The following is a 13,542-nucleotide window of genomic DNA, read 5'->3' on the forward strand; positions in this document are numbered from 1 at the left end:
CTGTGCTCACCTAATAACAGTCAATCCAGAATCCATCTTGTCGTTACTCAGGCGGCATCACACACTATGAGAGCAGCTGCCATCACAGATGTCCCATTTGTGGCTCCATAAAATGCTTTCAGGTCTTGTGTTTCAAAAGGAACTCTTGCTGACTAGAGTCCGGGCCTCTCTCTGATGCGTGGCTTGGCGGGCTGTCTCCTCCCAGAGGGTTCTAACGTCAGAGGTCCTGGATTTCCTTACACAGTACACATCCAGCTTCTGGAAGCCCCAGCCTGGTATGAACCTCAGGCTTGCTTCCTCAAGCTGCCAATTTGTCACAAACTCCAAGCTTGAAGTCAGCACACAGCAAATAATTGTAAATTTTTTTTTTTTTAAGATTTGTTTATTATGTATACAGTACACGGTAGAAGAGGGCATTAGATCACATTATAGATGGCTGTGAGCCACCATGTGGTTGCTGGGAATTGAACTCAGGACCTCTGGAAGAGCAGTCAGTGCTCTTAACCTCTGAGCCATCTCTCCAGCCCCAAATAATTGTAAATTTTAATGACCTTTCTTCTCAGAGCAATGTTAGGCTGCATTGGGCAGGTAACCCCAGGAGTTGGCTGAGAGTCGTCTTTTTTTTTTTTTAATTTTTAATTTTTAAAATAATTTATTCAGATTGCATCCTGATTATTATCCCCTCATTGTATCTTTCCATTCCTCCTTCCTTCCCTCTTTCACCCTGTTCCCCTCCCCTAGGCCTGTGTCAGAAGGGGACCTCCTCCCCCACCATGTAATGACAGCCTATCAGGTCTCATCCAGATAGCCTGCTTCCCCTTCCTCTGAGTGCCACCAGGCCTCCCCACCAAGGGGAAGTGGTCAAATAGGGGGCACCAGAGTTCATGTGAGAGTCAGTCCCTGCTCTCCACACAACTGTGGAGAATGTGCTGTCCATTGGCTAGATCTGAATAGGGGGTCCAGGCTTACTGCATGCATTGTCCTTGGTTGGTACAGCAGTTTGTGCAGCCCCACGCCCCCCCGCCCCGATCTAGATCTGCCAACCTTGATGGTCTTCTTATAGGGTTCCTAGACCCTCTGGGTCCTTCTGTCTCCCCATTCTCCCATGCCACCCTCACCTGGAGTCCCAATAGAAAATCCTAGAATCTGTCCCAATCCCCCACTGAGTGAAGACTCTCAGAGGACATCCTGTTGGGCTAGTGTCCACTCATAAGTGAGTATATACCATGTGAGTCTTTCTGGGCCTGGCTTACCTCACTCAGGACGATCATTTCTAGTTCCATCCATTTGCCTGCAAATTTCGAGATTTCCTTGGTTTTTAAATAGCTGAGTAGTGTGCATAGTGTAAATGTACCACAGTTTCTTTATCCATTCTTCGACTGAGGGACATCTAGGTTGTTTCCAGGTTCTGGCTATTATAAATAAGGCTGCAATGAACATAGTTGAGCATATGTCCTTGTTGTGTGGTGGAGCATCTTTCAGGTATATTCCAAGGAGTAGAATAGCTGGGCCTTGAGGTATCCCTATTCCCAATTTTTCTGAGACCGCATCAGATTAATTTCCAAAGTGGTTGTACAAGTTTGCACTCCCCCCAGCAGTGAATGAGTGATCCCCTTTCTCCACATCCTCGCCAGCATGTGTTGTCACTTGAATTCCTGATCTTAGCCATTCTGATGGGTGTAAGATGGAATCTTAGAATCATTTTGATTTGCATTTCCCTGATGACTAAGGACATTGAGCATTTCTTTAAGTGTTCCTCTATGTTACTCTGTTGAGAATTCTCTGTTTATCTCTGAGCTCCATTTCTTAATTGGCTTATTTGGTTTGGTGGTGTTTCATTTCTTGAGCCATCTTTTTAAGCAAAGCTGGGTTTCCACGTTGCTTTCCTCCCACCAGTTCTCTGTTGGGTATAACAGTGTGATGACCCTGCTCTCCGGAAGCTTCTTCTCCTCTCCACACTCATTCCCTTCTCCCTGCAGGCCAAGTGTAGGGTTTGGAGTCTGTGGCTCACATATAATGAAAAGGAGAGTGTGTCCAGCCCTTAAGGGGTGATGTGGAAGGCTGCATAGACTATTAAAGACTCGCTAGAAACAATGACTCAATGCAATGGAAAGATTTTTGCCTACGTCCCCCATAAACAAATTCTATTTTAAAATGATGTTTTTGAGATAATTGAGAGAAAATTGAATATGGACTAGAAACTAAATTATTTTAAGTAGATTTTTCTTAATCGTGTTAGTATAATAATGTGGTAATTCTGTTTCTAAACTACTACAGTGTTTATGTCTAGAGTCTGAAGTGTTTAGAAGTGGCTTTAAAAACGTTTCAGCAATCTCATAAAGCGAGAGCAGAAAAGATAAGTAAAACTCGATCGGCCAAATGTTAGTAGATGTGGAAAGCAGGCATAGAGAGCCACTCTTCCAGTCTCTCGACTCTCGTGTATGTTTTTAAAAGTTTAAATAAAATTATAGTAAAGGAACATATCGCTCTTGGCCCCAAGTGGAGCCTGTCCCAAGCTGGCCAGGCCTGTAGGATGCAGCCCACGTACACTGTGGGGATCAGTCTGGATTGGGGTCCTTTCACACACATATTGAGTCCCAGCCAAGCTTAATCGCCCCCTCTACCCCTCAACTTGTGCATGTCAGAGGGATGGCAGACTTATGTCTGTGACAATGATCTTAAGATGTATTGTCCGAAGTAGAAAATAGAGTGTTGGCTTTTTTTTTTTTTAGCCTCTCATAGACACTTGCCTTTAATTTTTCTGTTGGTCAGCTTTCTGTCACTAATGAAATACCAGAGATTGTGACTCTTTAAGGGCAAAAAGCTGACTCACTCACAGAGTCAGAGGACGAAGTCCATGGTCATTCAGTGGAGTCACATGGGCCTTTGGTGGGGCACATAAGGCAGGGGTGGGGGTTGTAGTTATGTTGCTTAGGAAAGTGTGGAAGTTGAGTTATCATCAAAACTAAGGGCTCCTGGGCTGGGGGTCTGGCTCGTCCAATAGAATGCTTGTCTACGCTCACAAAGCCCAGAGTTCCTTCCACAGATCACGTGGGCACGCATGCACATAGCCCCAGCACTTGGGAGGTAGAACAGAGGCGTGGGCGGAAGGGCACCCTTGAAGCCCCGGTACTCAGAACATTGGTGGGAAGCTACTCTCTAAAGTGTGTTTTCTGGGAAAATACTGGTAGGGCTCTTGTTTGTTTGTTTGATTGATTGATTGATTTTTGGCTGTTTGTTTAGTTGTCTAGAATTTTTGATGAGTTTGTTGTTTCATGTTTTTTGTTTTTGAGATGCGGTCTCTCCGCATAATTCTGGCTGGCCTGACACTGACTGTGTAAACCAGGCTGGCCTCAAACTCACAAAGAGACACACCTGCCTCTGCCTTCCCAGCAGTGGGAGGTGTTTTTGTTTGTTTAGTTTTAGGCATAATTTGATAATTTTTAAAGAATAATTTTATTAAATGTATTCCTTGACAATTTAATACACACACACATATATATACATACATACACATTAACACACACACACATATATATATATACATACATACAAATTGATACATACATGCATGTATATATGTATGTATGTATAGTGCATTCTGGTTACTCTCAGCTCCCTACCCTCTCCTATTTCCCTCCCACACCTGTTCGTCCACTCCCCTTTTCCCCTACAAGTCCCCTTCACATATCCATGTCTCCTGCGCAGACATTCTTGTCGGCTCTGCAGAGAAGGCAATGAAGGGAAACTCAGAGAGGGTGGGGCATTAGCCTAGCCCGAAGCACATGGTATTACAGCTTCCTGTGACCTAAGAAATAACCACACACTGGATGCCTTAAAATAAAAGAAGTTGATTCTCTCGCACTTAAAGTCTGACATCAAGTTGTTAGTAAGAGCCATCCCCGTTCTGCTTGCTCTGTGATGAGTCTTTGCCTGCCTCTCCTCAACTCCTTGTGGGAGCCGGAAGTACCAAGCAGGCCAGGCTCTGCCTCTGTCTCTGTTCACATGGCCTTCTAACGTCTGTGTGCCTTTAGACCTTCTCGTGAGAGCAACTAGCATTAGACGTATGGCCCTCAGAGTCCATCGTAATAAATTACATGTGCAAAGGCCTTGTTTCTAAGTTACTGGCCAGGAAATGATTGGGTCTGAGCAGATAGTTTGTTAGAAATTCAAATCAGGCAAGGGTGAGACTGTGAAAGATGCTGCACACTGATTTCATATGCTCAGCATCTGTCCTGTGGGTAGAGATGGCAGTGCGAGAGCTGACACGTCGAGAGCTTCAGCTGCGTGCCAGACAGCGTCCTGAAATACCTATGCACTGTCACTATTATCCCGGCATAGGAGAAGCTGAGCACAGGGAGACCAAACGGAAGAGCCACATTCAGAGAGAAACAGGGCTGTGATTTAGATGAAGGCGTTTTCTGGAGCATCCCTGACCTTGCTCCCTTTCCCAGGCTGTGCATGTCCAAGAACATCTGACCAGAAGCACACAGGGTGCCTTCTCCCATGATGCTGTGAGGCAGGCTAGGTAGGCACTGTTCAACTTTAATTTTCCAAAACTGTGGTCACTGGCCAGAAGAGAAAACGACCCCTTCACTTGATGTCAGCGTCTGACATCAGGATGAAAGGCTCCTGTCACTGCTTGAGCTCTACTGTCCCAGTCTTGTTTCCTGAGAAATCATGCGGAAATAGAGGGGTTTTGAAGTATAACTTGTTAAGCTTATTTTTTTTTTTTTAATTTTACTTTTTGGATTTTTCTAAACAGGATTTCTTTGTGTTAGCCTTGGCTGTGTTAACCTGGACTGGCTTTGTAGACCAGGCTGGCCTCGAACTTACAGCGATCCACCTGCCTCTGCCTCCCGAGTGCTGGGATTAAAGGTGTGCGCCACCACTCCCAGCTTAAAATTAACTTTAATGAAGTTTGTCCTTTGACGGTTTTATACATGTATATGGTGTGAGTGCATTCTGGTTACTCCTACCGCACCCCCACCTCTTCTATCTCCCTCCCCCGCCTCCATACACACCCCCTTCCCTGCATTCATGTCTTTTGTTTGGTTCTGTGACTCACTAAGTTTAATCGGCACTGTCTGTGTAACTGTCCATAGCAGCCTGGTGGGCTCTTCCATGGGTATACAGCGGAAGACAATAACTGCCCCTACCCAGAATCCAATGGTGCTAGTAGTTCAGCAGGAGAGGTGGGGCACATACAACTCTCCACGTACATGATTGGCTAATGACAGGCCTCGTCTCAGACAGGCCCAACAGAGGCAAGCTCAATGGGCTCATGCTTACAATGGCTGTCATGCCCGGAAGATAGCGTCCCGCGGCTCTTCTTCCTGTCTTCAGGTCCATCCCTTCTTCTGCCATGTTCCCTGAGCCTTCAGTATAAGTGTTCTATTTAGGGCTGAGCACACAACTGTCACTTATTCTTGGCGCCTACCCCAACCATGAGTCTTTCCGTTTGCTACCGTCCACTGCAACTGGAAGGCTCGCTGATTACAGCTGAAAGTAGCGTGTGTCTATGGGCATAAAAATAAATATTTAGAAGGCAGTATGTGGCCGTGTCAGCTTTGCCAGAAAATAATAATGCGTTCCCTCATTTGATCGTTGGGTGTCTGAAGAATAGAATTGTCCAGAAGGTATTCACTAAGCCGTCCCCTTTTCTCACCTGTAGCTAAGATAAATAGGTGACACCTGGTGGTGCCTGGGCTTACCCAGCCTGTTCTCTCGCACCTTCCAGTCAGAATAACTAATCATCTAGTTATTTCTCCCTCGGTATTAGGAGATTTCCCAGCATACAGGATTTTCAGTCTTAAAACCAGAACAGTTTGAACAAACATGAGCACATGGTTCATCCTACTTACAGCACCTAGAACTATATATTTCCAGCAACATCTCTCTCTAACAGAGGACGACCTGCCCAGATTGGCATGACATAGCTCAGAGGCACCAGGGACGTCTTGATCCTGCAGCAGGATGTGTCTGAAAGGAAACCACAGAGGTGAGAGTGAGTTGTTGAGAATGGATCCTTTCTTTCTCTTCCTTACAGGGGAAGAGGAAGAGGAGGAGCCTGAGATGCCTGTGGGGCCACGCCCCCGGCCCCTGTCTGAGCTGCACCTTAAGGAAAAGGCAGTGCCCATGCCGGAAGCCAGCGCGTTTTTCATCTTCAGCCCAAACAACAGGTGTGTAAGAATGTCAGGAAATGGAAAGCCTGCCTCCTCCTGGATCCAAACCTAAGGCATGCCTGTATATAACCTATAGGAAAGACCTGGGTACTCCCAGCTCCCCACAACTTATATGGAGACACCAAATCAAGAGTCCTGGATTGTAATCCAGGTGGTCCGCAGTCACTTCCCTTCCCAGGATGTGTGAGGCATTTCCACTCGGCCAGTGGGTTTGCTTTCCATATTTCACCAAGTCCATTTACCCCAAGACACCGTAGGCTAAGCAGTACGGATTAGAAGGACTGAGGGGACAGGCTCCTGAGGCCTGAATGGTACCCCATCTTGCCTGACATGTCTTTCATCTTCCTCCTTCCCACATAGGTTCCGCCTGCAGTGCCACCGCATTGTCAATGACACGATCTTCACCAACCTCATCCTCTTCTTTATTCTGCTCAGCAGCATCTCTCTGGCTGCTGAGGACCCCGTCCAGCACACCTCCTTCAGGAACCATGTATGCACCTCTTGTTTTGTCCTCCGCACCCCGTCCTTCTGAGAGAGTGGAGCAGGCCCACGGCTTCTGCTGCTGACGTCATTGCTCAGTTAGGAGGCCTGTTGTGAACCCTCATAGTCCATGTACAGTGGTGATGGTTCCCCTTAAGAGATTGGGGCTTTGATAGAAAACTCAGCCTGGGGGTCTTCACTAAGCAAGAGAGCACGTACTCAAGTGCATCTGGCTAGTTGATAATGGACAGGGCTCAGGCATCTTGTTGCCTGTAGATGTTTCCCCCCAGGAAGCTCAAGTTGCCTGTGAGTCAGCAATGTGGCCGCTGGTTTTAAGCCCTGCTCCCGTTTCCTCTGTCCAAGAAGGGGCACCAGCAATTAGGTGCCAGTGGTAAGGCTAGCATTCTTAAAAAAAAAAAAAAAAAGAACTGTATCAATCGAATAAATCCCAAGGCTCTGGTGATCAGTATTAAGTACTTAAAATAAGAATTGATATGTCTCAAAACCCCAAAGCTTTATTATATCTCAGCCACATAGGTAAGAAGGGGAAAGCCACTGCTCCGAAGCGGTGTTCTCGGCTCTGGCATCTGCCTGCCCCAGGCTGTCTTGCTGAGGTCAGCAGGAGTGGCTTCATCCCTGTTCCATCTCCCAAGATGGAATCAAGTATCAGTGCTATAGCTTGTCCTTAGCCTGACCTGGAAGACTTCCTTCCTAGGGCCCAGGGCCGTGACATCAATGTAAATGTCCTCCTCTGACCTAGGATGCTCCTCTGACCATGTGAGAGCTGAGCAGTTTAGTGGCCCCTCAAACACAAACCCATTCTCTGCTCTTTTGACCAACAAACCGTGGTGTACTCTGGGTTTGCAAGTAAACTGAGTTGATGAGAGAAGCATCCGAACAGATGCTGCTTAGACCAGCTCCTGCCAAGGCCTGCCCTAGAAACTTCCCACACAGGCCTGGAGATACCATTACTGAGCCAAAGGCACCTGCACTAGCCCTGAGTGGGAGCCATTTCCTACTAGCCTCCTCCCCTGTCTTCATGTGGACCAGCTCTGGCGGTGTCGGGGAGGGGGTGGGGAATGCACCTTGTTTTGAAGCACTTTTCCTTTTCTGGTGACCATCCACTGACCTCCCCCCCACCCCCATCCTGCTTGTGTCCTGCCCCCAACCCTCCCCCATCCTATTTGTTTTTTGTTTTGCAGATTCTGTTTTATTTTGACATTGTTTTCACTACCATTTTCACCATTGAAATTGCTCTGAAGGTAACGCCCCATCTCCCTCTCCCTTCCTTCCTCTCTCTGCCAGTCCCAGCTCTCTGCTGCTGTCTGTCTTGTTGCTAACACATGCTCCTGTTGGTGTTGGGTGCACTCTCAGAGCCACTAATCCAATTCTGCTTATTTTTCAGATCCTAGGCAATGCAGACTATGTCTTCACTAGTATCTTTACATTAGAAATTATCCTTAAGGTAATGCCCCCCTGAGCCATGTGTCTCTCTGCCTCTCTGTGTCTCTGCTCTGTCTGGCTGACTCTTCTGTTTCGCTCTCTGGCTCTCTTGTGTCCTCCTCACTTCGTGCTGTCTATTACTTTGTCCCAGCTCAGACGCCAGGAGAAGAAACCTACCCTGCCACCCCGCTCCCTTCTGCTCACTTAGCAGCAAGCCTAGGCCTAGAAAAGTCCCCCCACGCTAGCTGTGTCACCGTGAGTGCTGTCCCATCACTGGCTGAGCCTGGTGGGTGGCTGTCAGCAATGCTCAGTACACATGTGTGCACGCACCTTCTCCAACCCTACTTGAATTCTCCATCCCACCTCCTGAATAGAGGAGATGCCACACAAGTTCTAACAAAGTTAACACGCGTGGAGGAGTCACTTTGGCCCCTCTCTTGAGACTTGTCATCAACACCTTCCTTAGAACCAAGACGATCATAAGGGCTAGGCAAAAGTTGGGGCCATGGGACAGTAACGGTGGGCCTGAAGCAGGGCTGGGAGGCGGCATCTCAACTGGATAATACAGCCGACAGCTAGAGATTGTCTCTAAGCCTTTGGCAACCTCCTGCTCTAACCCCCTGGTAACCTGCAAGCACCTAGGAGAGGTCTTGTTACAGGTTGTTACATAGATGTCTGCACCTGTAAATCGATACACGGCCTATGTGGTCCCGCCTGGCCTGTAGGACCTTGGGTAGTGATGTTGGCTTCTCTCTGAGCAAGGGGGAGATTTTTTCACCCTTAAGCAGAACAGAGGGGTCATAGTCTCTGAGTGCAGGCTTCAGCTTAAGCGTCTTCCTGGGACACTTGCCCGGGACACCCTCTCCTGAAAAACGTCGGCCTCTCTTCAGCTCATCCTTGGGGTAGATACAAGCAGGCGCCCGCTCTGAGTGTGCACCAGTGCACCAGCTACAGACCTTTCTTTCCCTGACAAAACCCTCATATCATGGCCGGCTATTTAGTGGGCTTGACATTTCTGTCTCATCCAGATACAGCTTGAGTTGGGCGTTTCCGTGTGCCTCCCAGGGCGTCCTTAGACCTCAGAGACTCAGCCTCTGTGCTGGCCCTTAGCTTCCTATGCTCGCCAACTGTGTGCCTCCTCAGATTTTTCTTTCCTGCTCAGAGAGTGTAGAAGGGTCGGGAGGGGGAGACAGGGTCCCTTTCCATGGTGAGCTGCTTGGCTGTCATACCCTCGACTCAAGGTTGCATGTAGGTACCAGGAGATCTTTCCCAGGATGAGAAAATCTCTGTGGCCCGGTTCTCAGGACCCCATGCCGAGCTTCACTTGAGGATTTCAATGGTGCTTTCTCCTTAGGATTGCCATGCAAGCGGAAACGAAGTCTCTGCAAGCATTGCCATGGCAAGCCCTTCCCCCACTTCTTCCTTCTTCTTCTGCTTCCGGTCTCTTTTATGCTTGCTGTGCTTCTGAACACCCCTCCCACATTCCCTCCACTTCCCACGCCTCCCACATCTGGGCTTGTCTGCCCAGCTGGAGGCCCTGCTTCATGCTGAGGCGCTGACTGTGATGGTGCCCAGAGCCTCCCACACCTGGGTTTCTCTGCCCAGTGGGAGGCGCTGCATCCTGCTGAGGCACTGACTGTGATGGTGCCCTAACCCTCATTTGCCCTAAGGGACTGTTGAACGGCCTCGGGCCATTTGTCTTTAAAAGGACAGGACAGGTAGAAGCACACTAGTTAGTCCAAATAATGGAAAGGACTGGTCCAGAGAAGGAAAGTAGCCTCAGGACCAGCTACGGCAATGATGAACTGATTTCTTCCTAGAGGAACACCTTGCGAAATGTGATTGTCCAGGATTGGATGGTAGGAGACGGCTTCCCCTCCAGCTCAAAGGACTTGGAAGCTTGTGTCTCGTTCGGTTCCTTTCTCGGTTGTACAGATGCTTAGTTCCTGAGAAATGGCTTAAAGCTTTCAGGAAGCTGGGACCGAGTGGGTAACAATCCGTAGCACAAGGGTAAAAGAAAGCCACTTGTACAGGTACCTGGGCCTGGCTTTTCCTGGTGCCATGAATGCACATAGACTTCAAATAAACGTCCTCTCTTCCAGGTGTCTGCTTCCCCTTTCTCGTAACTTGTTCTTACCCTAATCCTGCTGGGACGCACGTCCGTTCCTCCCACCCAGCATCCTCATGCATTCCAAAGGCCTGCTCTACCTCAATGGTCCCCGACAAAACGAGCCCAAAGTCAAGAGCCAGAAATTGTACTACAAGCCACTTTGCCCCCCTGCCCAAAACTTTCTGGTGAATATGACCTGTGGCAGCCACTTAATTCTACTCTCTGGGGTCCAAGTCCTCACAGAGACATCGGCCAGTGAACCCTTCAGATTGTACTTTTTGGGAGAGCTCTATAGCCATATTACCCCCAGAACCTTTTATGTAATCTCCCCACTTTTAAAAACTGCTGCAGAACGCAGCTTCCGAGTCCCCTGTGATCTCCTGCTGCAGGAGACAAACGGAAAGAATTAGGTCGCGAGAGCTATTTTTGCCAATTTCCCCATGTTGGCTTTTGTATTGGTCGTTGGGTGTACCACCCTGGACACGCTCTGATTCCAAAGAGAAAATCTGGACTCCAGATGACCAAGAAACTTCTCTTGGTCTCTCAACCATCAGTTCCAAATCTGTGCAGATGCTTTGTGACCCGTAGCTTTCTACAGGCTCATCCTGGGTTCCTGTGAGCCTTTACTTTAGTCAGCAAAGTCCAACTATACAGAATGCACAGTTGCTTACAGGCGACGTGAGCACTGGAGGCGACATCAGCCTGATTCTGTAACAATGTTCATCACCTTACATGTTCTCATTTTGAACATTTTCAGAGAACGTCCCCTTTGCTTTGCCTCGCAAAACCATGAAATATCACTCACACTTTCTAGACAAAGACACAACTCCCTTGTACAGACAGAATATAGCTTTCAAACCCAAGCAATAGGGAGCAAACTGTGGAGCTTCCATGTGCAGAAACATGTTCCAAGTGCTTTATGAATAATTACTCCACTGGTGCTCACAACCCATGGGCCTAGGGTCACCATTATCCCAATGGGCAGAGGGGGAAAATGAGTCACAGAAAGTTAATTTTTCCATAAAGCACATGAAATATAGTAGTGTTGTCATTTTACATCACTATACCACCTTGCTCCTTTGAACCGAGCTCCTACTCTTTGAAGGACCCCAGATACCAGATATAGTCCGGAAGGCAGACAGTAGCACTGAGCTTATACATTTGACAGAGAGCCCAAGCACAGCAGAGGCCAGGGCGTGGAGAGAGGCTAGCAGCCATTATTAGTAGACCTCACTGGACTCTAAAGGAAGCTGATCAGTTTGCCAAGATGGATTCTCTAGGGTATGGGATTTTTCAGTTCCATCTTGGATGAGTCAGCATGGTTGGACACCCATATGGCCACGTCCCATCCTTCCTTTTATGCCTAGTGTCTCAGCTGGCCCTGAGGAGAAAAATGTGGAAAGGATGTTAGGAGATGCGCACAAAGAGGGAGCATCCCCCATGAGGAAGCGGCGAGGGGCCCTGAGGGCTAGAGCCGTGTTGGCCTGGGGATGAAGGACAGTGGAATGTCAGAGAAGCGCGATGGTGCCCATCTGAAGGGGCTTTGGGTTAAAGAACCTGAGTCTTGTCAGAACCTCTTGGTTTCCTGAGCTGGGGCAGTTCTTTGGTGGTTAAGTGAGCAGCTGTGGAGTTTCTTGGCACTACGTCACCTTCAGTCCTCCCTGCTGTGCCTGTGCAGTGCTTGGCTCTTCCCTGGGGTTGCTGATGCTGCAGGCAGGAAGCGTGGTGTCTGAATGTGGTCTCTGACCCCAGGGCAGGTCACTCACTCCTCTTCTCTGCCTCCCTGCAGATGACTGCTTACGGGGCTTTCCTCCACAAGGGCTCTTTCTGCCGAAATTACTTCAATATCCTGGACCTGCTGGTGGTCAGCGTGTCTCTCATCTCCTTTGGCATCCAGTGAGTCCCTCAACCCAAGATGGCGTCGAGCAGCTAGGAACAGGGTCACAAGGAAGTCAGCCAAGTCCTGGGGAGCCTTCTTTCTGGACTCTCGGAGTGTGACTATGATTGGAATGGGGTGGAGCCTAAAATAGCCAAGATGTTTGTTGTGATTCTTCCTCCTTCCTTTCCTCACCCCCGCCCCATCTCCCCTGCCCTCCTTCCTTGTGGTACTTGGGATTGAACATAGGGCCTAACTTGACAGCAGCCACAGTTCTTTTTACTTTTTATTCGGCATAGGTCACACTTTGTACACACACACACACACACACACACACACACACACACACACACACACCTTGTGTTACAGAAAAAGAAGGGGGAAAAGAGAGATTGAGAAGGAGGATGGTAGGGAGTACTAATTCTTAATCTTAGCTGCCCAGAGGAACCTGCTGGATAACTTACAAAGAATCCACCCTGGAGGTTCTGATGGCCTAGTGCAAGATGTGAGCTATAAAACTCTGGAGCCTGATTCACTGTAAGGTCAAATTGCAAACCTTGCTCAGATTAGAAAGAAATTTGACTCTGAGCTTCTGCCTATCCTAACAGCTGTGCTTATTAATCCTACACTTTGAATTTTAAAACATTGTCACAAATCTGTTCTTCCTTGGTATACACACATGCACACACACACACACACACACACACACACACACACACACACACACACACACCTACAAGGTAGGCAAGGAAACTGCTGTTATAAAATTTGGTGTTTATGTCGTGGAAGGATTTAGCCAAGGTTATACCAATGACCGAGAAAGACTTGTATCCCAAGCATCTTTGGTCTCCCTTCCCAAGGTTGGTTCACCATTAGCCTTTATGGCAATATGGGGGCCATGGAAGTCAGAACCTGTTCTTTGGTCATCAATTATGTTGCCCCAGATTTTACCCTGGGAGCACAGACATCTGGACTCCCAGCCCAACACTACCACAAGTCACTGTGTCACTTTGACCCAGTAATTCCTCTTGGTTGTTTTGACTTTTTGTTTTGTTTTTTTTTCCCATCTGTCTTTTAAATCCCTTGCCTGGTGAGGCAGTACCAACTTCCTGCCTCCCAGTGATGCTGTGGGAGCAATGATAGTTGGGAGTGTCCTTTGTGCCTTTTGAAATAAAGATCCATGAGGCAGAGAAATTGGATTTTTGTACTAGCTTCCTCTTGACATGGGAAGACTAAAACCACCACTTGCTTACACATCAGACTCCTTTTTTTGGTCCCAAGGCAAGTTGGAGTCCTCTTGGCAAGCTGGGGAAGGGACTTTAACTAGCACCTCAGGTCAACACTCTGCAGAGGCTGCTTAACAGATGAATGTGGTTAGTGAGTTCCTCTTTAGTTGGATGGACAGAATCTATATAGTCACCTTGCTGAAGGGCTCATGGGAGTACCTG

The 13,542-nt window shown here is 48.0% G+C and overlaps 1 protein-coding gene across 31 annotated transcripts in view; it reads left to right on the plus strand.

Annotated features, from left to right (window-relative positions):
- The window catches only part of CACNA1C (calcium voltage-gated channel subunit alpha1 C), a 557,751-nt gene that overhangs the window by 466,647 nt on the left and 77,562 nt on the right, over positions 1-13,542 (plus strand). For 15 of the 31 annotated variants that reach the window (XM_084766391.1, XM_084766418.1, XM_084766395.1 and 12 more), the window contains 4 exons: positions 6,050-6,182; positions 6,546-6,675; positions 8,071-8,130; positions 12,008-12,114. In XM_084766391.1, coding sequence (XP_084622517.1) covers positions 6,050-6,182; positions 6,546-6,675; positions 8,071-8,130; positions 12,008-12,114 — 430 coding nt within the window. Of the gene's footprint in view, positions 1-6,049; positions 6,183-6,545; positions 6,676-7,867; positions 7,928-8,070; positions 8,131-12,007; positions 12,115-13,542 lie in introns of all 31 variants that reach the window. The other 16 variants (XM_084766402.1, XM_084766399.1, XM_084766397.1 and 13 more) reach the window with 3 other exon arrangements.

This window comes from Acomys minous (assembly GCF_964271855.1).
Source record: "Acomys minous genome assembly, chromosome: 17".
NCBI lineage: Eukaryota > Metazoa > Chordata > Mammalia > Rodentia > Muridae > Acomys > Acomys minous.